The sequence below is a fragment of the Panthera uncia genome, assembly GCF_023721935.1.
Source record: "Panthera uncia isolate 11264 chromosome B3 unlocalized genomic scaffold, Puncia_PCG_1.0 HiC_scaffold_1, whole genome shotgun sequence".
NCBI classification, from domain to species: Eukaryota; Metazoa; Chordata; class Mammalia; order Carnivora; family Felidae; genus Panthera; species Panthera uncia.
The window spans coordinates 76,443,717-76,471,551 of record NW_026057582.1 but is presented as its reverse complement, the minus strand read 5'-3'; the positions used below and the strand labels follow the sequence as shown (position 1 = coordinate 76,471,551).

Genomic DNA, 27,835 nt, shown 5'->3' with positions numbered 1-27,835 from the left:
AGAGAGAGAGAGAGAGAGAGAGAGAGAGAGAGAGAATATCCCAACCAAGCTCCATGATGTCAGTGTAGAGCCCAGTGTGGGGCTTGAACCCATGAACCATGAGATCATGACCTGAGCTGAAGTCAGATGCTTAGCCCACTGAGACACCCAGGCGCCCCAACACTTGTCATTTTTATGTACAAAATTGGAATTGTCACTTCATAAGCTGAGGGCTCTTAGGGCTTATTAAGCCTTTGCTTCAGGCCTAGATAACAGTCTTTTCTTAGCATGTGTCCAGGTTAATATATAACTAAGTTCACTGTAAATTCAAGGAGAAGTCCTTAGAAATTGACCCAAGGAAAAGCCATGACATTATTTATACATTCCACCAATTCTCAGTCCCCTGGGGCCATGATACATTTACACGGGGGCTGGCTCCATTTCCCCCTTCCTCTTTTTTAGCCTTTACCTTCCAGAAGGCTCGCCAGTGTACCTGCCAAGGACATGGGAAAATGAGGGCTTATTTTGCCATCCGTGGAGGTTTGTGGTCTCTCTGCAATGACAGGATTTAATAACAAGACTTTTTGAAAAATTATGACAGAGTCAGAAACACAGATTCAGGATAGAAGGATCACAACAGAGAAAGAGCGATGGTGGGGAGGGTAACACTGAGGAGGGAGAGGGACATGAAGACAGAAGGAGAGAAGGATGTCACAAGATGGGGGCGGGGTTGTTGAGAATGAGGACAGAGCGCACACAGAGGAAGTCCGAAGGAGATAACAAATGAGGAAGGGGGAGCTGGTGTGTGAGTGCACATGCATAAAACCTATAAGAGAAAAACACATGCAGAGACATGAAAAATGTGCAGAAAGAGAGATACATGGAGAGAGAAGACAAAAATACAGATGGAGGGAGAGACCCAGTGATAGAAGCCCTTCCGCCCCTATGTTTAACCTATTCCAAGAAGAATCTGTGATAGTTCCAAACAACCATGAGTGAATAAGTTTATGATTTTTAAACCTGTTTTTACTTTTAAAAATGAAAAAGTGTGGCAGACGGCCACAGGTCATTTCCCTTTATTTATGAAATGGCCTGAAAATCGAAGCAGGCGTTTTCTTCCGTTGTCTGTTGGTTGGCAACCGCCAGTTTGTGGTCATTCCCTGAGTGACTGCTGCAGGAAGCCGTGCGCTGCGCCCCATGTGGGGCAGGTAAGAGCCAGGATCTGGCGGGTGCTTGTCAGGGACGCTGCCTGAAGGCCCGTGTCTGAGCCACGTCCATGTCCGTGTCCATCTTGTGTTCTTTAGTGGAAACAATCGTACGGCGGCCCCCATCACCCTGCCGATAGAAGAGGTCCTGCAGACCTTACAGGACCTGATCGCCTACTTCCAGCCCCCGGAGGAGGAGATGCAACACGAAGACAAACAGAACAAGCTCCGCTCACTTAAGAACAGACAGAATCTTTTCAAGGAAGAAGTAAGTCTAGAAAATTGAACATCGCGATTCTCTTTGCGTCCGCCGCTAAAACATCCCTGTGATTGCATTTGAGCCTTGTGTGCATGCATGCACGTAGTTATGAAAGAACAAGAAAGGAAGGAAGCTGGGAAGAAAAGGATTAAATAGAAGCCAACCTTCCCTGTCCACCCCACCGGGTTACACTACCAATGTACGTTGTAACCGTGCACATTGGCACACTCAAACCAAACTGTATTTGAGAGCTTTGTTGCCACAGTGCATGTGTGTATCCCAAATCTATTGTTACTAAATCTCAACTATTAGAGCATGCCATTGGCTGTGATTCCCAAATTTTGGAAGATGTCAGAATTACCTAGAAAACCTGTTTGAAAAAATACACATGGCCAGGTTCTGCCACTTTGGAAATGACTGAAGAGCTGGTTTGAAAGGTAACAAGTAAAGAGCCAGGTCTGACTTAGAACCTGAGCATCTGAGTCACCAGAGATGGGACCTGGATGCAAGGAAAAACAAACCTGGGACTTGGCGGGGGCTCTGGCTCGGGTTCTGCCTCTGTCCTTGGTTAGGTGGGACCTTAGGTCACATGCCTTCTTTGAACACTGACGTGATGATTTGACAATAAGAGGTCATGGTGGCCCCCCTGAAGGGCCCCCATTCCTGGGGACAGGGCTTATCCCTTGGGCATTTCCAAAGTCATTGGCCTGGAATATAAGACTGGCCCCGCTCAGTCTTCTGATTGAAGCAGACTGGCTTTGGGGACATTACGCCTGAAAGGCTACTGAAACTGTATGTCTTTAAGAACAACTAGGCACAGATGTTTTCACTGGGCAGCGTAGTATTGTAATGTAGAAGAAAAGTAGTTAAAAATCCACTTTGATTTTATTGTCTCTTAATCCTACCCTTTTGCCAGGGGGAGAGGGAGGAAGCAAGCTTGGTTTTCTTTGTGCATCTGAATGGAACTTCCTGAACTCACTTGACATTTGACAGGAAAATAAGAACTATATGTAGGGCTGTTTCTGGGTGAGTCAGAACCATTTCCCACCAGACACAGAGCAAGCTTTTGTGAGAGTCATTCACGCTCCCTCTTGTGATAGGTCCTTAGATTGAGATAATCACACGGGGGCAAACCCGCCACGAGGAAACCGCTAACTCATGCTCCAAATGGATGCCGCATGCGTCTCAGAGGCATAAGAATGTGTACATTGTGTTTTTAGGGGGAAAAAAAGATCGTGAAGGTCTGTTAGCACATTAGCATTACGAGCTTTAAAAGGTGAATGACGTGGGAGGGAAAAGAACAAAGGGCTCCTGCTTTCTCAGGGGCTTTCACTCTTTCCCCCACTCTCCTTCGCAGGGAATGTTGGCCCTTGTGTTAAACTGCATCGATCGCTTAAACATCTACAACAGTGTGGCGCACTTTGCAGGAATTGCAAGGGAGGAGAGTGGCATGGCTTGGAAAGAGATCCTGCGCCTGCTATACAAACTGCTGGGTAAGCACACCCCTGGAGCCTCTCCCTGGGAGGATTTCCAAGGGTGTCTGTGCAAGATCGCCGATCCGGCCTCACTCCTTGGACGCCTTTTGTTAACCGGTTGATTCCAGCCCAGCACTGTTCATTCTGTTCGCCAGCAACTTAGTGTACTTTCCACACTTAGAGCAAGAAGGCAGCAGTGAGTGGAAGGGGATTGTGATCAGCCCTGCCTAAACTACCTGTACAACCTTTGACGGTCATTACTCTCTCCGAACCTCAGTCCCTCCTCTTTATTTTTTTTAATAGTTTATTTATTTATTTAGAGAGCACGCATGCACGGGAGGGGCAGAGAGAGAGAACACACATGTGCACACAGGCACATGGGAGGGAGAGAGGGAGGGAGAAAATCCCAAGCAGGCTGCTTGATGTCAGTGCAGAACCTGACCTGGGGCTCAATCCTAGGAACTGTGAGATCATGACGTGAGCCAGAAACCAAGAGACACTTAACCGACTGAGCCACCCGGGTGCCCCCAGTCCTTCCTCTTTAAAATGAGGGGTTGCATCTGTGTGGCTCAGTCGGTTAAGTGTCTGACTTCAGCTCAGGTCATGATCTTGTGGTTTGTGAGTTCAGGCCCTGCGTCGGGCTCTGTGCTGACAGCTCAGAGCCTGGAGCCTGCTTCAGATTCTGTGTGTCCCTCTCTCTTTCTGCCTCTTCCCCACTCACACTCTGTCTCTCTCTCCTTCAAAAGTAAATAAACATTTAAAAATTTTTTTTTAACATTTTATTTATTTTTGAGACCGAGAGAGACAGAGCATGAACAGGGGAGGGCCAGAGAGAGGGAGACAGAATCTGAAGCAGGCCCTGGGCTCCGAGCTGACAGCACAGAGCCCGACGCGGGGCTCGAACTCACAGACCGCGAGATCATGACTTGAGCCGAAGGCAGCCGCTTAACCGACTGACCCACCCAGGGGCCCCTAAAAAAATTTTTTTAAATAAAATGAGGGAACAAGACTAGAATATGTTTGCAGTGCATTCCACTTTTAGACTCGGGCACTTGCACTTGAAGGACAGTCACTCTTTTCAGCTCCCTGACCTGTCCCTGGCCTCTTGTTGGTTGGTCGTGATTCCTGCCACTTTGGCCTGTTCATTATTTCATTTGGGTGAGTGGGGGGGAGGGGAGACAAAGGCGGGGAGTAAGGAGGTTCGGTGCCCAGCCTTTCCTGTCACAACACCAGTGGGGGTGATGTCCTGGGGCCTGCTCTAACCAGTGCCACCACAGGGCCCAGCCAGCAAACTACAGGAGGAAGGCAGTGGAAGACAGTATCCGCCTGAATGGGAAGGTAGCCACCGGTAGTTGCTTGGAGATGGTGACAAGGCAGCATTTGGGGGTTTGCTCAGAAGTGTATGTCCCATTAGAGAAAGTCCATAGAAAGTTGAGCGGGCCAGAGGGGAACCAGCAACGTCAGGTTGGACCCATTCTCGATGTCGAGGGTCAGGCTGATTGGACTACCACCATTCTGTGTGACATTGTGAAGTCCCTTCCAACTCTCATACTTTGTACCGGTATGCTCAAACTCAACAGCAATTATACAAAAACAAGCAGTTATTGAGCTTTTCTGCCAAACAGTAGAATATCTTTTTGATCTGCCCAACAACACCTTCAGGGATAGGCACTGTTAACCGTTTAGTCATGAATCCGAAGAAACTGATGCTCACAAAGTCGTAACGTACCCAAGGTCATACATGTAGTATGGGAAGGAATTACGGTGTGAGGCCGCCTGACTCCAGCACCCTGTGCTTAACCCCTTTGCTGCTGCAGACCTGAAAGTGGTTTGGGGGGTCAGACTCAATCCAGCCCTCCTCTGACTGTGGAGGTACAAAGCAGAGGTCCTCAGGAAGACTTTTCCTTCATCCAGGTATCTTTGAAGCATCTGTGAAACCTGTCTTTGAAAACCAACAGCATGAAGAGCATGGGACCAGTGGTTTAGGTGGATTCATTGCAGAGGCCTGTGGAGGGAAGGTTGCTTGGTCTAGTTTGGTGAAAATCTCCTGGCAGCATATTCTCTCCCACCCTTACCAATGTTCTCTACCAGTGGTTCTCAAGTTGGAGCAGGCATCAGAATCAGCTGGAGGGCTGGTTAAAACAGTCTCATCCCCAGAGTTTCTGAATCCTTAGATCTGGGATAAGGCCAGAGAATTTGCATTTCTAACAAGTTCTCAGGTGAAGCATTCTGGACTCCACAGACCATACTTTGGGAACCCTTGTCATATGCTGATGTGTTTTAGGTATTTTAGAGTTTCCTGTTTTGCAGTTATTGGCCTGTTCGTTTGTTTTTAAAATATTTTTTTAATGTTTATTTTTTGAGAGAGAGAGTGAGCAGGGGAGGGGCAGAGAGAGAGGGAGACACAAAATCCGAAGCAGGCTCCAGGCTCTGAGCTGTCAGCACAGTGCCCAAGGCGGGGCTCAAACTCACCAACGGTGAGATCATGACCTGAGCTGAAGTCGGACACTCAACGGACTGAGCCACCCAGGCACCCTTGCATGTTAGTTTCACCTACCTTTCCAGCTGTTTCACTGGGATGCCTCCCTTTAGCATTGAAAAATAGCAACTCTGTAGCTGGGTTTAAGAAGACAGTGCAAAGAATGGAGTTCTTAAACCAGTAACCAAGCAGGTATCTGCTGCTGTGTTCCCACTGCTCTGTTCCCAGCAAGTAGACAGGTGCTTGGTACATAGATTCTCTGGAATAGTTGAGTGAATGGTAGATTTTCACTTTGCTAAGTATAGGAACAACTGTATCAAAGGGCTTGGAAGGGGAAGATGGTTACACACAGTTCCTTTCAGTTGCTAAGCAGGTGCTGTGCTTAACAGTTTCCCAAGTTCTTATGCCCATCCTCCTGTCCTTTAACCTACATGTTCCAATGTGTCCTTGTTTGCAGCTGCTCTCATTCGTGGAAACAGAAACAACTGTGCTCAATTCTCTAATAACCTTGATTGGCTAATCAGCAAATTGGATAGACTAGAATCTTCCTCAGGTAAGTGTTCACAGGAAACCACTGAAGAAGGTGGGGTTTTTTCTTTCTGGAAAAAAAATAAATAAATAAAAGTTGTATCTTTGAATAATTCTGTTTTCCCACTGAGGTGTAAGCAATCCTCAAGTGATTACTTAGACAAAGAGAAGGTCCTGAATCTTCCTGGTGTTGCTGTGACTTTATTTAACCACTCTAATCCAGACTTCAGTGATTTCCTTTTCTGTTTCACTTTTCACTTTGTGTGTTTATCTCCATCCCCTGGATCCTTTCATTGCCCCTTACCCAGGCAGTGGTCTCCTACCTGCTGCATGCAGTTCTTTTTCCTTGGGTTTCTACACCCTCTCTGAACATGCTTATCCTGTTGTGGTTAGAAGCAGACTGAAGGATGACATGGGATAGGAGGAAATGATGGTCCTCTGTCCCGCTAAGTCACCCTTGACATCTATCTGTAATGCTTCCTGATGACTCACAGAGAATTTGAGCCAAGAGAATGGTTGTTGTTGGTAAGTTAAGTAACTGGGCTGTGAAGCTCAACCATTGGCTTCCTCAGCGATGAGAGAACATGACAGCTGCAGACCCCTCTCTGGAAAGCTAAAAGGTTTTGAGGCTGTTTTCATTGTCCAGAGGTGGCCTGAACTTGGACAGGCCAAAGGAAGGCTCCCCTAAGGTCTATCCACCTACACCTATGTATTCTCAAGCCCCTGTTTTTTCTTCAGTGCCTCCTCCATGGGCCATGTTACATTTCATAATAATTTATGAAAACCTTGAGAAAACCGGAACCAAGGGGAGTGTTTTCAATAAAACCAATAAAGATACTGGCCAACTACTTCCCTTATATTTTCATCATGGTGTGTTACCCTTGTAGGTGCCAGGTTGCAGGGGCACCAGTCAGTATTTCTTAAGCCTTCCCTTCACAGAGAAAACCATCCAGTGTGCTGAGTAAAGAGGCAAAGATAAACTTTATTTAGTGAGTTTATAGTTTGCTTGATACACCAGTACATCTAAAATGAAAATACTTTCTGGGGTGGTTCCTAGAAAAACTCTTAGGCGAGGAACATTCACAATATTTTCTTTCTTTCTTTCTTTCTTTCTTTCTTTTATTTATTTATTTATTTATTTATTTATTTAATATATGAAATTTGTCAAATTGGTTTCCATACAACACCCAGTGCTCATCCCAAAAGGTGCCCTCCTCAATACCCATCACCCACCCTCCCCTCCCTCCCACCCCCCATCAACCCTCAGTTTGTTCTCAGTTTTTAAGAGTCTCTTATGCTTTGGCTCTCTCCCACTCTAACCTCTTTTTTTTTTTCCTTCCCCTGCCCCATGGGTTTCTGTTAAGTTTCTCAGGATCCACATAAGAGTGAAACCATATGGTATCTGTCTTTCTCTGTATGACTTATTTCACTTAGCATCACACTCTCCAGTTCCATCCACGTTGCTACAAAAGGCCATATTTCATTCTTTCTCATTGCCACATAGTACTCCATTGTGTCTATAAACCACAATTTCTTTATCCATTCATCAGTTGATGGACAATTAGGCTCTTTCCATAATTTGGCTATTGTTGAGAGTGCTGCCACAAACGTTGAGTTACAAGTGCCCCTATGCATCAGTACTCCTGTATCCCTTGGATAAATTCCTAGCAGTGCTATTGCTGGGTCATAGGGTAGGTCTATTTTTAATTTTCTGAGGAACCTCCACACTGCTTTCCAGAGCGGCTGCACCAATTTTCATTCCCACCAACAGTGCAAGAGGGTTCCCGTTTCTCCACATCCTCTCCAGCATCTATAGTCTCCTGATTTGTTCATTTTGGCCACTCTGACTGACGTGAGGTGATATCTGAGTGTGGTTTTGATTTGTATTTCCCTGATATGGAGTGACGTTGAACATCTTTTCATGCACCTGTTGGCCATCTGGATGTCTTCTTTAGAGAAGTGTCTATTCATGTTTTCTGCCCATTTCTTCACTGGGTTATTTGTTTTTCGGGTGTGGAGTTTGGCGAGCTCTTTATAGATTTTGGGTACTAGCCCTTTGTCCGATACGTCATTTGCAAATATCTTTTCCCATTCCGTTGGTTGCCTTTTAGTTTTGTTGGTTTCACAATATTTTCTAAATTACTTGAAGGACCTCTAGAATTGATACTAAACTGGGCATCCGCCATTTTAATTAAGTATTGCTTGGTCTGACCAAGTGAAGAATTCCATTTTACTGCTGCTCCTCTACAATTTTTTCTTTTTTTAACTGAAGTGTAACCAACATACAGTATTCTGTTAGTTTCAGGTGTACAATATAGTGATTCAGCAATTCTGTAAATTACCCAGTGTTCATCATAAGTGTGCTCTTAATCCCCTTGACCTGATTTCACCCATCCCCCACCCACCTCCCCTCTGGTAACCACCAGTTTGTTCTCTGTATTTGAGTCTGTTCTGTCTCTTGTTTTCTTTGTGTCATTTCTTAAATTCCACACATGGGTGCAATCATATAGCATTTGTCGTTCTCTGATGTACTTGCTGCTTCTCTATGTCTTGACATAGAAGGATCATGTCTTTGTCTAAGAAAGAGGAAGGTGAGGTTAGTGCCTAAGGAAATATCCTCTCTAAATCTCAGACTTCTTAGGCCCCAGAGGCTCCTGAAGTCTACCAGAGATGGCTGCAGTCTTTCTTCTGGCTGGAAATATTTAATACATTCAAGGAGCTGATAATATTCTGTCCCCTCAGGATGGTCCTTTCACTTATAATTCAGGTTTCCGAAGTACGGTCGGTTCTGCAGGTTTTTTAACATCCACATGATTTTTGTGGCATTTATACAGGTATCTTGGAAGTTTTGCACTGCATCTTGACTGAAAGCCCAGAAGCCTTAAATCTGATAGCAGAGGGTCACATCAAGTCTATCATCTCCCTGTTGGATAAGCATGGGCGGAATCACAAGGTGGGTGTCAGCAAGAAGAACCCAAACAGGGATGGACTTCTCCTGCTGCTTAATCACCAGTGTGTGTTACTGAGAGCATGTTAACTAGTCTCTTTCTTGGCTCTGATTTGAGGGTAGGGAAAAGAAAAACACCTTGGGAAACGGAGGTTCTGAAAGACACTTCCTGCCCTAGGAGCACACTCCAAGACAAACTGTCACACTGGGTTTTGGAGGTCCTCTCTCTCTTTCCACCAGCTTCACAAGCCCAGCTCATCCATCACCTTCAGCCCTGAACATGGAGCCGACTGCATAAGGTGCTGGGCTGGGGTGAGTGCAAGACCTACCCTGGGGCTAGGAACTTAGTAGTGGAACAGCTAATACCAAGCTGTAGAAAGAAGATACACAAAAATCAGATCAAAATAGCATAGAAAGTCTTGGCAACTGGCTTGTTATTAAATGAAATCAGATTTACCCTGAGTCGCACCAAGCTAAGGAAGTGAATCTACTTTTTTGCTCATGAGCAAGCAAGAGCACAGATACAAAACAGCTGTGTGCTTTGGGGCCTCGTTTATATCATCTTCGCAATGGAGACAGTGCTACCTCATTTGCTAAGGTAGAAAGCTCCATCAGTTTTTTAGGGGTCTTAAAGTTCTGTCATCTCTGTTTTTATGGAATCATGTGTTGAAGACACCGATTTGCAGGGAAAGTCTATTAAAATATGTTTTTTCCCGACTCTTCAACATCAGCCCCATGGTTGGGGAGCTCCTGCCCTAATTAGTGAGCAGGCAGGTACCCCAAGGCCGAGAGGGTGTATTTCAAGAGCAGATGACATGAGCGGCCGCGGTTGTGCTCCTGCAGCGACGAAAACTCAGCTTGGTCACTGGCCCTCTGTGTTCCCCATCATTGGGGGGTGCTGCTTATTTGAGACACGTTTCAGGGTGTCCAGGAGAATAAGCCTCTGCAGCATTGCTTAGCTGTGCCTTCCTTAGGAAGCAGAAAAGCCATGGTCCTTAGCATCTGTGAAATTGCTTGGCAAAGAAGAGAAAGAAATATGTGGGGCCTGGAATTGCTTTCCCAAATGGGGTAAATGAAAAGCAGGCATGAGGCTCCAGCATCAGACCAGCGTCTGTATGCTCCGACATGTTCTCTCCTGTCAGCAAAGCATAATAAGAGTAATTGATAAGCACCCAGGAAACACATGGTCTGGGCCATGAGCTACATGCAGATGTCAGGAAGAGCCCTTTGGCTAGAGAAAAGCTGCTGTTGTTTCGTTGCTCCTGGGTCATCTTTATGGTCAGACCACATAACACACTTCACGAATAACCAGCTTTGTTATGGCTTCTTTCAGCCAAGAGCTACAGAGCATTTAATGGATGTCGCTTGGTGGCGAGTTGATGACTATGCTGCCCATTCCACAGTTGAGAAATCTGAGGCCAGTAAGCTGAAGGACTTTGCTACAAATCACTACCTGCTCTGATAGGTTACCTGAGTGTAGTAGCAGGGCGGTCTTTAATCTTTGGGAGCCAAGGCACTGAGAAATTCCGGCAATGTTGGAAAAGTTCAGGCAGTATGTTACCGGTACATAAAAGCCTCCTCAAGGATATCCCTTTTTTTGTCTCTCGATAGATTTTTGGATGAACGTTGGTTTGCCATGAATTCAGGCCTTCCCTTAGAAATTATCTGGATAACTTTTATTTCCAAAGAGAAATCTATCTCAGAAATCATCAATAAAGCTATCACAAATAGAGCTATTTGTGGTAGCTTTATAAAGAATGTGCAGAGTGAAGGCCAGACTTCTGCTGTGACGTTTTCTTTTTGCTTGGAAAATGTCAAGGTAATGTTTTGCTCTCCATGCTGCTCTTTTTTCTCCAGTCGTGGGTTTTCACATGTCTCTGATCTATTCACTTAGTTTTCCGTGAAGATAGTGGCTGAAAATACATAGAAGTAAAAAAAAATGTTTTAATGTTTATTTATTTTTGAGAGAGACCATGTGAGCAGGGGAGGGGCAGAGAGAGAGGGAGACACAGAACCCAAAGCAGGGTCCAGGCTCTGAGCTGTCAGCACAGAGTGCGATGCGGGACCCAAACCCATGAACCGCGAGATCATGGCCCGAGCCAAAGATGGACACTTAACTGACTGAGCCACCCAAGTACTCGAGAAAATACATAGAATTTTAGAAGCACAAAGCACCTCACAGCTCTCCCAATAATAGCAACAGCAATTATGACGACGACGATAGCTAACATTTGTGCATTTGACAAATGCAAGGTGCTGTCCTCCACATTCCCGTGCATTTTCTTTGTCCTCAGTATGACCCCATGACGTAGCATTGTTATTTCCACTTGTTGGTGGCAGAAACAAGGCTGAGACGTGGGCCCTGACATGTTAAGTCACGTGCCAGAGGCCACACAACTCGTTCACGACAGCCCAGGACCAGACTTTGAGTCTCCCCCCTCAGCATTTAATATTCTTTCCAGTGTTTCTCAAACTGCCGTCTGTGAACATGTTCTTTGGGGTCCACGTGTTCCGGGAGAATATTTTTAATTGCACGTTCTTATTTTTATAGTTCTCTAAAAACAAAACTGCACAGTGAAGAATTCATAATTAGAAGGCATTTTTAGACCAGTAAAGGTTTCTGAGACTGGAGTTTGCACTCCCCCGTGGGCCCATCTGTGGTCTTCAGGGTCGTGACATTTTTCTTTAAAAAAAAAAAAAAAAGGTTTGTACATCTCATGGGTTTTTGTACTGTTCCAGCTCTAATCACAGGTTTAGTACGGGAGTAGATACAGTGGTGGCAGTAATTAATGCAGCCTCTAAGATTTTTCACTTGTTAGCTCTCTCCCTGACGTGGAAAGCATTGCCACTCATCTAAAGCATGATCCAATGGAGGTCAGAAAGTTCGAGGGAAAGAACACAATCTCTGGAGTGAAAAGACTATTCTCCGAATGCTCTCTGCCCCTCGACCTCTCAGTGCCTTGACTCGTGCTGAAATCTCCACATCTCCTCACTTCTTGGTTTTCCAGCACCCATGAAAAATTCTGTCTGCCCTTCAAAACTTATTCAAATGCCACTCCTCCATGAAGTTTTCTTTTTTTTTTTTTTAATGTCTAGAGAGAGAGCAAGTGAGAGAATGTGAGCAGGGGAGGGGCAGAGAGACCAGGGGAGAGAGAGAGGGAAAGAGAGAGAGAATCCCAAGCAGATTCCACACTGTCAGTGCAGAGCCCGACGTGGCGCTCAAACCCACAAACCGTGAGATCGTGACCGGAGCCGGAATCGAGAGCCTGACGTTCCACCATCTGAGCCCCTCAGGTGCCCCGAGGAAACTTTCTCTGATACCAGTTGGATATGATCTCCTCTCCTCCATCCTACCACTAGCCCTCCATTCCTTGGTGGTTCTGCTTCACCTATCACTGTAGTCATGTTTGCACATAGATTGCTCTCACAGACTCTACATTCCTTCAGGGCAGGGACCAACTTTTCATTCCTCACAGTGCCAAGCTCATACATTACACATAGCAGGCACTTAATACATGTTCGTTGAGGGTGTCCTAAATGAATAAAAGCAATGAATGGAGCCAGAATACATTCCCATCTCACCTTGGATGGAAGCTCACCCATATGGACGGGCCTTGTCTCATCCAACAGATGGCTGGCTTATCACAGCTAAGAAACACACTATGTCAGCACTGGTTTTTCTTGTTTGGTGAAAAGAACAGTTGGAACATTTTAAGTCGCCCTCTAATTTTCCCATCTAATAATAAAAATAAAATCTGCCCTTTTTACTTGCCCCCAAGCCTATGTTACTCCAAACCTCCTCAGTAGTCACAAATATGTTTTATTTTTATGAGGATTTCGAGCCCCCAATGAGAAAAATATATGGTAAAATGTAACAACTTTGGTCCCAAAAAAGTAGACACCAGAATTGGAGGTTTGGCCTGGGTTACGGGGAAGACAGAACACAGGGAAGCATACCATTAACTCCCACGTAGTTGCTATAGTAGCTCCATGAAATTATCTCTGAGCCCCCGGGCAGCCAAGGCAATAGAAAAGCCTTTCTAGAAACCCAGTTCGCCTCTGCAGCAAGAAAAAAAAAAAAAATCTGTTCCTCAGGGGCTTCAAAAATCTTCATTTTTCAAATACAGGACTCAATAAGAAGAATCACAGAATAAGTACCATTAGCATTTTTACAGCTTTTATACAGAATAATTACATTTTAGCATGGAGCTGTTTTTATAGATATAAGCTGAAGGGCAAAATGCAACAGCCAACTGATGTTTCCATGGATATACGATAGGTGTTTATTTTTGAAGGAGAATTTCCACATAAGCCTCTGTTTGGGGGTAGAGACTAGTGGAAATAAAAAGCAGACAGAGAGGATCTTGAATGAAATGTGGGGTCTGAAAAGGAGGACAGCCAGAAGCCAATGACCTCCACAACACGAGCCAAGGACAGTCTCTAGTTGGGCCAGTGTATAGATTAGAGAAGCCTAACTCCTATGACAGCCCAGATTCTTACTAGGAAGATGTATCTTTGCTCCCATCACCACCCTAGGCCAGTCAGTGGGAGGGCTTCAGGCTGTGTGGCCACTCAGGGGAGACACGAGTTCCTTCCATCTCAAGGCTTCGCAGAAGGCAGTGTGCTTTACTCCTTGTGTTCAAATGAAGACTCTCAGCTGGTGAGTCTGGTGTGGGGAGGAGTGGAGGGGAGCAGAGGAAGTGGTCCTAAACACCTGCATTTCTGGCAAGTTGCTAGGTGATGTCCTTGTCATCTTCCCCGGGACCCCTACTTCTGGCTGGGAGGATAGTGTGAGTGCACAGAGGACTGTGTAGAAGATTTTTAGGGACCAGGCCTGAAAGCCATGTAGGTCATGTCCATCTGCTTTCCATTGCCCACAACTCAGTCACATGACCCCACAAACTGCAGGGTAGGCTGGGAAGTGGGGCCTCTGTGGGCTGTGGAGTAGAAGGAATTGGAGCTTGGTGACTGCTCGTTCGTGCCTGCCACATCTAGCCACATTTCTCAGAGGCCACGAAGATACTCCCTCTCCCTAAGTACAGATGACCCCCAGGCACAATGCTTGTGGGTCCCCTGTGGTGGGCTGGCCTTGTCTACGTTCCCGTCACCTTGACAGGAACCCACTTAAACCTTTTCAGATAGGCAGTCTGGCCACGTTGCCCTGTTTTACCCCCAAGAAAGGCCTGCTAAAACAAAGCCTAAACAAGTCAGCCCCGTTGCTTTCTGGCATTGTTTATTTATAAGTGAGACATTATATTAGGCAGGTCCTTCTCACAGAGCCTTTTTTCTCCTTGCTCTTCCTGCTGGATGGGAATTAAGCTCTGCTGTCCCTCTAGCTATGACAGCAAGGCTCCCGCAGCCGTCACTCGAAGGCAAAACCGATGAAAATGTCTGATAGGCTGGATGATAAGTATTTAATTTCCTGGCCATCTGTGGCTCTTTCCTTAGAATGAGAAATTATCCTCTGGATTTCTAGTTCCACAGTCGATATGTTTCACAGAGTGGGAATGGTAAGAGTTCTCCATTAAACTGCCTTTGGGATTCTTTTCTGCTTGTCCCATAAATGTGCTTTGTATTTATCTGGAACGAAATTGACATTCAGGGAGTCAGGTAGAAAATTGGTTTGTGAGAATTAAGGGTACTAATGCCAACACCCTGAATTCATCCAACCCCACTAAGCATCGAGTCTTAGTGGCCACTTTGAAAGACTGAAATGTGGCTGCCACAATCTTGTCGGTTATTATTTATCAACTGCCGTTTGCACACACCTCCCTGTAGGGGAGACAGGGGAGAGCAGTGCCTGGCCCAGAACAGTTTCCTCTGTCGATCTAGGCACACAAAATCTGAATGAGAGAGGATGCGGCACAAGGAGACTGTGGCTAGGAAGCCAGGGGCTGGGTTCCCACTTCCCACGCGGCTGGAAAATGAAGAGGTGCAGAGGTGGCTTGGTGGCTGGTCTCATAGGTTCAGGGAACACTTGGGCTCTGGAAGGTTTGCTCTCACTCTAGGAGAGAAGGAGAGCGGGTGAAAGGTTGTTGAATACCATTAGTAGGAATAGAAGTGTCTCTTAACGAACTTTGAGGATATCACAGCAGGAGACCCAGGAACTGGAATCTGCCCTACTGTGTTCTCTACTGACCTATGTGAGGTTCCCCAAGCCTGCTGCCTGTGAGGGACCTTGGTCAAATGGAAAGCTGAGTGCTGTTAGGTAACAAAAATTCAAGGAGATTTTAAAGACCTGATTAGCTTTGTTAATCGATTCATGAATCGGGCAGCAACCCATCTAGCAGTAGAGGGGAGCTCCAAAGGGCTGCAGGAAAGGAAAGTCTTTGAAAGGAAGAGAGGAGGTGGGGGGAAAAGGAAATTACTAGCAAAGAATCCATTGTTTTAGGCAAGGTCATCCTCCTATTGGGAACAGAAGGGATCTATCAGTCAATTTCCTATTGCTGACCGGGAAATCCCCATACTGACTGGTTAAAGGTTACATTCCTAGGGGTTTGAAACTACAATTAGATTAGGTATTAAGTCTTGGCTTACTGACTTGGGACCTTAACCCAAGTGATGCCATTTGGGGCCTGTGGCTTTCTCTTTTTTTAATAAATTTTTTTTTTAACGTTTATTTATTTTTGAGACAGAGAGAGACAGAGCATGAACAGGGGAGGGTCAGAGAGAGAGGGAGACACAGAATCCGAAACAGGCTCCAGGCTCTGAGCCGTCAGCACAGAGCCCGACACAGGGCTAGAACTCACGGACCATGAAATCATGACCTGAGCCAAAGTTGGCCGCTTAACCGACTGAGCCACCCAGGCGCCCCTGTGGCTTTCTGTTTAACAGCACCTTTCATGAAGAGCTATAAGTCCCTACTGATCATAGTGCAGGGGGTTTCCAAGGCTGGGCGGGAGCATAAACTTAGCCTCGATGCCAATGAAGGACCTTCCAGGTCCTTCTGGGTCCATGCCCCATTCATGCACGACTCCCAAGAGGGTGTCAGGCCTGGATTTTGTGCTCCAGATGCCTCATCTGACCCTAGTCCTGCCATGGCTGGGATATTAACCCAGACAGTCTGTCTTCACAGCCCATACTCCCACCTGTTTTCACAGAACAGTGATCACAGGTCACATGCATAGTTGAGAGGGAAGGGGCCTAAGGTGAGGGCAGAGGGGCTAGAAGGAACCCAGCTTCGTGTCCCCCAGGGGCAGCAGGCTCCAGCATTGCTCACTGATTTTCCTGGTGAGGAAGGTGTGGTGGCCTTGACTCTGAATAGGTCCCCCCACCTGCCACCAGCCTCCCCTCGCCACTGCACAAGGCCCGCTTCCTTCCTATGTCTTGGCCATCAGGTCCTGCCCACTGTGCCCTCCAGGTGGTCCTAAGGCTTTGTGGGTTGTGTTCTGCTGCAGGTTCTGGATGTGCTGTGCTCCCTCTGTCTCTGCAATGGGGTCGCCGTGAGAGCCAACCAGAATCTGATTTGTGACAACTTGCTGCCCCGGAGAAACCTGCTCCTGCAGACGCGGCTGATTAACGACGTGACAAGGTGAGGCCACTCTCATCATTCCACAGTGTCCATCTTGTTTCCAGACAGGAAAGGAAGAGGGCTGATCTGAACTCCAGGGCTGCATCCCGGCGGTTTCCATGGCGAAGTGGGTACATAAGATGACACTGGGCAGATGTGTGCTTTTTCAGGGCCCTGTACACCAGCCCTTTTCACAGGGTCTTACACGTTTCCCCTGAAGTAGCCGACAGTGGAGAGTATGTGTTCCACCTGAGGGCCAGAGCATTTAACCCGAAGTGGTCTACCATGTTTCATGTTACAGTTAAGTACAGATCTTGTAACTTCTTCGTAACATACTCCCTTTTTTCTTTTCTTTTTTTTTTTTTTAACGTTTATTTATTTTTGAGACAGAGACAGAGCATGAACAGGGGAGGAGCAGAGAGAGAGGGAGACACAGAATCGGAAGCAGGCTCCAGGCTCTGAGCCATCAGCCCAGAGCCCGATGCGGGGCTCGAACTCACGGACCGTGAGATCATGACCTGAGCTGAAGTTGGACGCTTAACCGACCAAGCCACCCAGGCGCCCCCTCACTTTTATTTTTATATACCACCTTTTATTTTTTTTAATCTTTTTTTTTTTTTTAAACGTAGCTCAGCTCCTGGATACTTCCAGCACTATTGCGTTGGTCCTGCTTTTATTTTTTTTTTAATTTTCTTTCTTTTATTTAATTTTATGTTTATTTTTGGGAGAGTGCAAGCAGGGGAGGGGCAGAGAGAGGGGGACAGAGGATCCGAAGCCGGCTCTGCCCTGACAGACTGACAGCAGCGAGCCTGATGTGGGGCTCACAAATCACAAGATCAAACCTGAGCCCAAGTCAGATGCACAACTGACTGAGTCACCCAGGTGCCCCTCAAAATCTTGTAATAGAATGGATGCCCCATGTTGATACTATGGTTTCTTGCATCCTCTGGCACATGGCATTCGAGGTTATCTGTGAAGGCCACGATGAAAAGCATGGGCTCACACAGAATCCTAGCCTGCTGATCGACACGTGCAGCCACATGTGAGTCATGTGAACTCATGGGACTTACATTAGGCAGGCCTAAGTTATCGAGCTATCTTCTACCCAGGCCCACTCCCTAATCTACAAGGTGAGGAAAGAACTGTGGAGAGTAGAACAGAACTGAGCCATCCACACAGTTTCTTTTGGTACCAACCTGGTTTTTCCTGGCCCACCCAAAATGGGATGCAGCTCCAGCCCAGAACAGTAGATATTTAAGAATAGCACTCCAACCAGGAAAACTCTAAATGGTTTGTCCCAAGCTTTTAACCATCTTTCTGGATACATTAAGTCCTCCAGCCCTTATCAAAGTTGGCTAAGAGTGGCTTCTCTTCCCTTCTCCCTTTTTCTGCTGTCTTCAATTGAATTTTTTCAGCTTTATTCATTGAAGTATAATGGACAAACAGTTAAAGGATATTTAAAGTATGGAATATGATGATTTGATATACATTGTGAAAGGATTTGCCCCATCAGATTAACACATCTGTCACCTCACATATTTATCCTTTTTGTGTGTGAGAGAGCCCTTAAGTTCTTCTCTCTTGGCACATTTCAATTATGCAATACAGTGTTACCAACTGTAGCTACCATGTTACACGTTGTATCCTCCTACGATATGCATCTTATAAGTGAAAGTTTGTACTTTTTTTCTAACCTCTGTTTTTGCCACCCCCTACCTCTGCCCCTGGCAACTGCTTTTCTGCTCTCGAGAAGTTTTGCGTTGTTTTTTTTTTTTTAGATTCCACCTGTAAGTAGTTCCATGTCGTTTTCTTTGTTTGTCTTGCTTGCTTTCTTTAGAGAGGGAAAGAAAAGGAACACGAGTGGGGGAGGGGCAGAGAGAGAGGGAGAGTATCTTAAGTAGGCTCCTTGCTCAGCGCAGAGCCCGATGCAGGGCTTGATCCCACAAACCGTGAGATCATGACCTGAGCCAAAACCAGAGTCAGATGTTCAGCCAACTGCGCCACGCAGGTGCCCCTGGTCTGGCTTATTTCAAATAGAGGTTTCTTAATGCTTTCAAGAGGCCACTGTTACTAGTTATGCTTAGGTGACAAAGCTGCCACTGTGGGAATAGGGGGAGCTTGAACCAATTTCCCAGGAGATGGAACTTGATTAAGTTCCTTCTTCCACTTACAGAAAGACACAAGGATTTATGGTTATGCATTTCTATGACGTTTTCAGCATCTTTTACCCATGGTCGACACTCAGTAAATGCTGCTTGCCTTGAATGGAACAAGGAGACGTTCTTTATATTTTTAAAAAGAATTAACATTGTCCTGACACCTCCCACTGAGAACTCGATCAAGTGTTAGAGGCTCTAAGCGTTTCCTATTTTAGAATCCTATGAAAAACACAAAAGTGCTCTTGCCTTCAGCTGACAGTGCATCCTGTGGCCCAGTTCAACCTGCTTGCTGTTGTTTATCTCCGTGCTTCCGAGTCTGTAGCTGCCACCTGTCCTGTGTTCAATTTCAGCATTCGGCCAAACATCTTCCTGGGAGTTGCTGAGGGCTCAGCACAGTACAAGAAGTGGTACTTTGAGCTGATCATAGACCAAGTGGACCCCTTCCTAACAGCTGAGCCCACACACCTACGGGTGGGCTGGGCCTCTTCCTCAGGCTATGCTCCGTACCCTGGAGGTGGAGAAGGATGGGGAGGCAACGGTGTTGGAGACGACCTGTATTCCTATGGCTTTGATGGCCTTCACCTTTGGTCAGGTGAGTACCTTGCCAGAGCTCTGGCCCCTTTTCCCTTGCTGGAGATGATCGAGGCTTGAATTGTTCAAGCTGCGGTGGTCACTTTCTGTCAAAAGGATGCAGACTCAAAAGTCTCAGCTAATTAGAGGGTTAAGTGGAAAGCACATCAGATCTGAAATGAGACTGTCCTGCTTTGCCACCATGACTCTGGCACTTACTTGCAGCTGCGTGATCTAGTGTGGCTCAGTTAACTGTTCCCAAGCTCAGTGACTGTATTTGTAGCATCACTATTGCCTAGGATGTTAAGGGTTATATAGTCAAACCGGGAAAGAGACTCAGCGTTTGTTTACTGGACCTTACAGTAAAGCTTACATACCTTTTGTTTACTGGACCTTACAGGAAGCTTACATACCTTTTGTACATTTTTCCCCTCACTTTATTTATATAATGACCCCTTAATGATAATAAGATAATATTATTATTAAACATATATAATAATATTATTATTAAAACAAGATAATACTGTTTTTAATGTGTACTTATTTTTGAGAGAGAGCGAGCGAGCAGGGAAGGGACAGAGAGAGGGAGACACAGAATCCCAAGCTGGCTCCAGGCTCTGAGCTGTCAGCACAGGGCCTGATGCGGGGCTCGAATTCACGAACCGTGAGATCATGATCTGAGCTGAAGTTGGACGCTTAACCGACTGAGCCACCCAGGCGCCCCAGTGTTCATAATATTGGCCTCATGTGACGCATGTGGAACCACCACAAAGATGTTTAAGTAGTTTATTTACAGTCATGCTGAGAGGGATCCAGATCTGACTACAAGTCCATCATTATGTCAGTGCAACATGTTGCTTCATGATACACTTTACAGAATGCCTGGATCAGTGCTGGGCACACCCTAAATGCCAATCGCTTAAAAAAAAATAAAAGAGTGCAACTTCCTTTTTAAAACTCCACTTATGCTTTCCCCAAGCATATCCATGTCCTGTGCCCGCAGGAATGGGTTAGCTTCTGCCTAGACGAAAATGCAAGGCTAACTTTTAGGCTTTCCCCCAGAACTAGAGCTTTACCTCTTCTTTCTGTTGTCCACAGCACATCGTACCTGTATCTTTTGTGAGACTGTATTTGGGGTCACTGTGTCCCTTATAGAAATCACTTATCTAAGCATGTCTCTTACGTAAGAAACAATGACACGCATTCTTCCCCAAATCCAGTACTACGGAAAAGCTTGTCTCTACAACACAAACCTATACATTTTCTTTTGTAACTGGGAACTATGTAACCTATCACATTTTCCTTTTTCCCTTCACTTTCGGGCCAAAACCGTCACCTGGGGCTCTGATTCCATATCTTACAGTTGGTATGTATTTTCAGCGGGTCGGCATGGGTTGGTTTTTTAATTTTTTGTGCTGTTGTATATTCAGTATAAACATTTAAAAACTTTTAGGAATGGTGTCCACTTACTTATTGATAAATGTATCCTGGATCATTTGTGAGAAGAAAAAAAAAAATCTCTGTTTTGTGTGTCCCAGGGGACAGTGTGGTGCAGACAAAGGCAAGTGAAAAATGGCAGAATGATGGGTGATAGTGACGTGAAAGCCCTGTCTTGTCGTTCTCTTATCCTCCCAACTTCCCTTCGCCAGTGCCATCCTCATGGGGAGTGACCGTGGATCTTCCCTTCTTGGGTCACGGAGCCACTGTGTCTGTGGCTGTACAGACTGTGGCTGTGATGTGGGTAAGCCTCACATGTCATGAAGTGCTCAGAAAGCTGTCTCCGAGGAAGTGAGTGAAAAAGAAAGAGTTCTTATGCTTACCCACATCTACATCTCCTGAGTTTGGTAGGGTGGAATCTGTGAGGGGGCATGAGCGGGATTGGCTTGACAACATCATTCCCCTACTGCCTGCTGATAGCTGCTCCTCTCCTGCCATCTCGTCACCATCACCCAAGCTACAACTGCATCCCAGGTTACACCTGAAGGGAACTCTGCCTGGGGACTGGTTAAGGAAATCCGGAGGACACCTAGACTGTTGGAAGAGGCAAACTGGACCCTTGTTCCAAAGAGAAACTAACGTGCTCAGAGGAAAAGTGTTACTCAGTCCTTCCCAGATTTTGTAGCACTGTGTGGGGCACTTAGTGGATCCCTTCATAAAATTTGCGGAATGAATACATCGATGAGTCAAGAGACAGAGAAGCCAGGGCATCCGGGAAAGGTTGCCATTTGCATTTCAGAACTCGAACATCCATCTAATTGTGTACCGTTCCTGGAGCATGCCCCATGCTCGTCATCCCTCTTGTCCTTTCTCAGCAGAAGACTGGGAAGCCAGATGCGCCAAGCCCACACCAGTCATCACGAGCAGTGGCCCTTCTGATTGGTGATAGATGACAGGGGAAAGGGACTTGGGACTCAGCGTTTCAAGAGCTGATTGTGGCTCTCTGAACATGACCCACACTTAGTAATACAATGCCGTATAGGTACATTCAGATAACCTCACCCCCTCAGTCCTCAGCATCTGATGAGATGTGGAGAGACCAGTGTCAACAAGATTGACACATCTCGTGCTCATTAAAACACAAAGCTTCCTTGGGTCTGGCATCATTCTGAATTCCCCAGCCAGCGCACAGGGAACATATATCTGGCAGAAGGCACTGCGGGTAAATATGCCAACATGTGTTCCAGTTGAAGAAATAAGGTTTCTGTTAATGACTCCCACCAGGACACCACTGTATCTCGGACTATCTGATGAAAGGATAATTGTTGGATGAAGAAATGAAACGGAAACAATACTCCAACTTACTGCAGGATGTAAGGGAGGGTGGCTAGGGAGACCTACTGGGAACTCCTCCTGACAAGTTTTCTCCTTTTCCTTGAGATATAAATGCCCAAGTCCATTAACTTTAAACTCATCTGTATGTATGAACTAAGCTACTGCCTCAAACTGATCTTTAATGTACTTATTAAAGCACAGTAGAGGGGCGCCTGGGTGGCTCAGTCCATTAAGCGGCCGACTTTGGCTCAGGTCATGATCTCGCGGTCCGTGAGTTCGAGCCCCGTGTTGGGCTCTGTGCTGCCAGCTCAGAGCCTGGAGCCTGTTTCAGATTCTGTGTCTCTCTCTCTCTCTCTCTCTCTCTGACCCTCCCCCGTTCATGCTCTGTCTCTCTCTGTCTCAAAAATAAATAAACGTTAAAAAAAAATTTTTTTTAATAAATAAATAAATAAATCACAGTAGATACTGTCGTTATTGGTAGGAATTATAGTGCCCCTAACATGTAGTCACTGGAAAAAGTCAAGAAGAAACAGCATGGCTTTGGAGTTGTGCCTGGGTTTGAATCCCAGCGCTTCTGTTTACTGATTTTTTTTTATCCTGGGCTCAGAGACTTGGTTTCCTCAGATAAAATGAAAACATATAGGCTCTTATGAAATTTAAATGAGGTCAGGAACATGAAGTTCATGACATATTAGCTACCCAGTAAATACGATTTCCCATCCCTCGTTGTCTGTGGGGTCCACTGTAATCATAAAGACCATATCCAGAGTTGTGGGTACCTCACTGGAGACCAGGAGAGCAGCCCATCCTCAGGGGAATACCTGAGTCCCATGCTGAATGGGAAAAGATGTTTCTTTTTTTTTTTTTAACGTCTATTTTTGAGAGACAGAGTGCACGTCGGGGGCGGGGGGTAGGGGTGGGCAGAGAGAGAGTGAGGGAGACACGGAATCCAAAGCAGGCTCCAGGCTCCAAGCCATCAGCACAGAGCCTGATGTGGGGCTTGAGCTCACAAACCGTGAGATCATGACCTGAGCATAAGTCGGACACTCAACCAACTGAGTCACCCAGGCACCGCAGGAAGGGAAGTTTCAGTGACCTCCTGGGATGATGAATGAGCTTTTTCTCTATGTAAGGAAAAAGCAGTCTTCATGGGTCTTTTTAGCCACCAAAGTCTGTGAAGCCACTTTCAAGCATCAGCTGTAGATCTATCCCCCATCTTAACCCTCCTAACAGGCTCCTGAGTCAGCTTAGCCACTGGGAGTTTCCTTTGCGAGGATGGGTTCTTTTCTGGTCCTGGCATTGCTTTCCCTCTCCTGACATAGCCTTCATGTAGCCTTTTGGGGCTGCCATTGGGATGAATTCGACTCAGAGCTGCCTGTAGTATGTTCCTGGCTGGGAGGACAGTTTCACAGAAAGAAATCTGTCTACGTTTCCCTTTTAATACCTTTTCCCCTTGTGCAGTTGGAATAAGCAGAGGAATCTACCTTCCCAAGTGATAAGTGATGCAGGAAATGAATGGGGTAAAATTGCATTTCCTGATTTATTATGATGTCTGGCTTTTTAAACATTTAAATCATTTAGCTCAACAATCGCATTTGTATGAGAGGGTCTTTACCTGTCTCCCTCCTGAGATGAGTCCCAGCCCTGAGCTGTGGAGGCACACCCCACTGTGACTCAGACCCTTCCAGCCCTGCTGCTGCTCTGTGAAGAGGACCCAAGGAGTGGCTAAAGAACACCAGCATTTCTACGTGTTTGGATCCTCTCTCCTTCTGAATGCCAGAGTGTTTGTGTTTGCATGATAGTGCCAAATTCTGCAGTGCCTTGGGCAGTGGAAATGCTGATCAGTTGCCTACATTACTCATCAGAAGAGGCTAAATCCTGCAGGAATGTGTCCTTGGGTCAATTTGAAGATGTGCAGCCTATGATAAAGTGAGATTTTCCTTTATCTTACAATGCTGCTTTGGAATGGCCTTTCTGATCTTCCTGGGACCTTAAGGTAGGCCCAGGCCTCTGAGCCAGGGGCAGTTTATTCAGACAAAGAGAGGCTACAGGACTCCCCAGCCTGTTTGGGTGGGCTGTGGCTAGGATTATAGAGACTTAGACTTTGTAACTCCTTTGCTTTTCTTTCTATGGACTAGCCCTTCTGTTGGTTGTTCTAAAGGGTCACATACGTGAAACATACTTGAAAGTGACTATTTTTGAGCATTCTCTTCACAAAAGGGTCTTACTCATTTTTATTAACTCAATACAGTGACTTTTCGAGTCTCTTTCTGGACTCCGCCCTCAATGCCATGATTCTCCATAGTGTTATTTTTTCATCATAATACCAAAGACATTCCTACAGCATTCTGGCATTCTTCTCTACTGTTAGCCTAGTAATTAAAGTTTCTAGAGCTTCAGAAACAAAAGCAATAATAGTACTTAGTGTGGGTTATGATGTGTCAGGCACGCTTCTAATCCCTCTTTAGGGAATAATTCATCCAAAACTCAAACAATCTCATGACGCTATTTTCACTTGACAGATGAAGAAACTTGAGTTGACAAAGGTAAGTGATTTGCCCAAGGTCACACAGTAAGTGACAGAGCCAGGACTCTAGCCCAGAGAGTCTGGTTCTAGAAATGCCTAGTTATTGCTACATGCTAAACCTTTTGAGTGGCATACAGGACATCAGTCATTTGTTTCATTGAAGTCCTGGGAATAATTACGGTACCTTACAAACAACTCTTAACAACAATAGTGTGGGCAACATGGTACCCATTTTATAGAGGTGGAATCTGATTTTCTGGTAAAATTACATGCCCAGCTTCAGGTAACAGACAAAGACTTGGTATTGAACTCAGCCCTCTGTGATCCGCTTCTGCTCCCTACCACAATGCCACCTCACTACAGAGCAATTTAAAGGACAAGTATGTTGTTTAAATGTGGGGTACAGGACCCTTCTGAATCATTTGGAGCCTTGAAAGCCCTCATGGGGTTAGAGATTTCTTCTTGTAGATGAGAACAGATTTATAAAACAGTGTGTAAAAGCCATTGCACAATTCCCTTGTTTTCTAGTTTGAGAACCTTCACACTGCTCCCATTTTAAAACTAAATATACCTTATCAGATGATATTTTATAACATGAATATTGTATGAAATGGGGTTTTTTTGTTCCAATAGACTTCCCAAACCATTGCTGTAAGTAATCACTAAGTACATGCTTCCTATCCAGTAATTATCCACTGTCTCCCTTTAGTTTCTGGATAGTATCAGTCCCAACTCTGTATTCTGCATATGTTTTAAAAATAGGCTCAAACGATGATTTCACTTGGCCTACTGATGATCTTCTACTCGGTGCCCATTCTTTTAGAATAAAGGAGTTTTGTAAAAGGCAGTGGTGTTTACCACAAGGGTATAATTGCTCATCCTGGTTGTGGTTTTCCACCAAGGGAGGGAACTAGACAGGAGAAATGCTCTCGGCTGCCATTCTTCGGGAAGGCACTTGGCAACTATGGCATCTTAAGGGCTAAATAAAGCTTGGAACTCAGCTTCCGATGGCATCAAAGCACTGCTGTAGATGAAGAGTATCCCTCGTGAAAGCTGCTCTCTGTCTTTACTGGCCGAGGCTCTGGCCGGCAGGGAAGCCAACAGTGCACTTTGAGCAGCTAGGACGAGAGGGCGCTGGCTTCACAATTCAACACTGTCAGTTTGTCCTAGTTTATGTGAGTCTCAGAACAGTAAAGGACCTTCTCATTTGTATTTTTAGCCAGCAAGGATCTGAATACCTTGAAAGTTAGTTGACCGGGGCGCCTGGGTGGCTCAGTTGGTTGGGCGTCCGACTTTGGCTCAGGTCATGATCTCGTGGTTCATGTGTTCAAGCCCTGTGTCGGGCTCTGTGCGGTCAGCTCAGAGACTGCAGCCTGCTTCAGATTCCATGTCTGTTTGTCTGTCTGTCTCTCTCTCTGTGCACCCTCCCCCACTCACGCTCTGTCTCTCTCTCAAAAATAAACGTTGAAAAAAATAAAGCTAGTTGACCAACCGAGCGTTTCAGTGGCTTCTTGGTTTTCCCAAATTCACAGAAATCTCTTGGGATTTTTTTTTTCAAATGACTACAGTGATATTATCCAGAAGTTAAACTAAAGGAGAAAGAAACAACTGAAGCAGAAAATATTGGTTTTTAATGTGAAAATAAGAAATACTGAGAATGAGACCGTTGTAGCAAGATTGGCTGAGTTTTAATATCATAGATTCCTTTCATAACAGACTTGATTATGATAAGGGAGAAAAGATAATTGGGACCTGGGATACCTCAACTCCATAAAAGGAACCAAGAGCCCTCGGTATCCTCAGAGAAATTGGAAAGGTGTCAAACCTCTGCAGTCTTAGAATTTGGCTTAGATTGCTGTGTTTTAAAGGAACCTGTTCCTCATTCTCAGGAATGAAGCAAGGTTACAAAAACCGAGTCTGGGGCTGTCTCAGGCTTATGTGCCTTGCGTACGTTATTTTGTGTCATTGCACCTGGTGTGGTGCAAACAGTCCAAGCTGTGTGTCCAGTCCGGCTGTGTTCTGCACCTACTCCCCAAGCTCCTATCCATCCCCACACCTGCCGCACACAGGTAGGTCTCCTCCATCCTTTTGTATAAACTATTCTTCTATAAGAAGTAGTCTTTTCTATATAGTGGATCTTTGACTCTTGTCCCTTGCTCCTGGGCTGATTTGGCACCTTCCTGTATCTTAGAAGCATCACCTTGTGTACACCTTCATTCCATTAACTAGACTGAATTGTAATTCTTTATTTGAATGTTTATTTCCCACCAGATTATGGATTTATTAGGAGCGGGAACTGGGTCTTCAGTCCTTGATCCCCAGCCTGGTATCTGGTACCACGTAGAGCCTCGTTCACGTTTGTACAAGGGTGGGGGGAAATACAATATGGTTTTGTCAGTTGCCCACAGTAACCAGAAGGAGATACTTAGTATATATTTTTTTATTAAGGATAGTGTAGTAGTTTCACTATTTAAAAAAAAATTTTTTAATGTTTATTTATTTTTGAGAGAGAGACAGTGACAGCTGGGGAGGGGCAGAGAGAGAGAGAGAGAGAGGGAGAGAGACAGACAGAATCCAAAACAGGCTCCAGGCTCTGAGCTGTCAGCACAGGGCCCGACGCGGGGCTCAAACTCAAAAGCTCTGAGATCATGACCTGAACCAAAGTCGGCTGCTTAACCAACTGAGCCACCCAGGTGCCCCTCGCTATTTTAAAATCCACCACTTAATTTAGAACCTACTAGAATAGCATTAACCACTGGAAACATTAAATAATTCATAGCTGAGATTAGAAAGATTATATAGTATAGATGTGCATACAAAATTTATAAACAACTCACGTACCCATCGTAAGGGGGTTTTTAATTACCTTATGGCATATGATGAAGCCATTAAAATGCAGTTTCTAGTGAATATTCCATTATACAATCAGATATTTACAATACAATAGGTAGAGAAAAGTCACAAAACCCACAGAATCCTAGTATGGATGAAAAGTGTGTGTGTGTGTGTGTGAAAGTGGAAGCATTTTTTATTGAGTTACATTTTTTTCTTTGTTTATATTTTTGTATATAATGAACATTTATAATGAATATGTATTCTATCATCAAAAAATAAGATACATTTTTATAATTTTTGTTGCCTGAAAGTCCATTTTAATACCTAAATTCTGCCTCTTCATTGCTCTCTTGCCAATAGAATTGTAACCGTGGTAGGGAGATGGGTGAGGGAGTTAGGATAATTTGCTTTTAGAACTTACAGAATGAGATGGTGTGACACAAAAATCCCGAGAGGTGATTTTCTCATGACTGTAAGTTAGGTCAGGCAATGATAAATCATCCTATTAAAGAGATACACAGCAATGACGAAAATCATCAACACAGTGTACAACTGACCCTCTGTTTCACTGCTTATATGAACTAATAGAA

General features: G+C 45.3%; 1 protein-coding gene across 1 annotated transcript in view; it reads left to right on the top strand.

Moving 5' to 3' along the window:
- Positions 1–27,835, top strand: part of RYR3 (ryanodine receptor 3) — a 367,593-nt gene that overhangs the window by 113,152 nt on the left and 226,606 nt on the right. The window contains exons 13-18 of the mRNA XM_049611650.1: positions 1,284–1,452; positions 2,801–2,936; positions 5,855–5,950; positions 8,760–8,878; positions 16,270–16,403; positions 18,892–19,133. Of these exons, the coding sequence (XP_049467607.1) occupies positions 1,284–1,452; positions 2,801–2,936; positions 5,855–5,950; positions 8,760–8,878; positions 16,270–16,403; positions 18,892–19,133 (896 nt within the window). The remainder of the gene's footprint in view (positions 1–1,283; positions 1,453–2,800; positions 2,937–5,854; positions 5,951–8,759; positions 8,879–16,269; positions 16,404–18,891; positions 19,134–27,835) is intronic.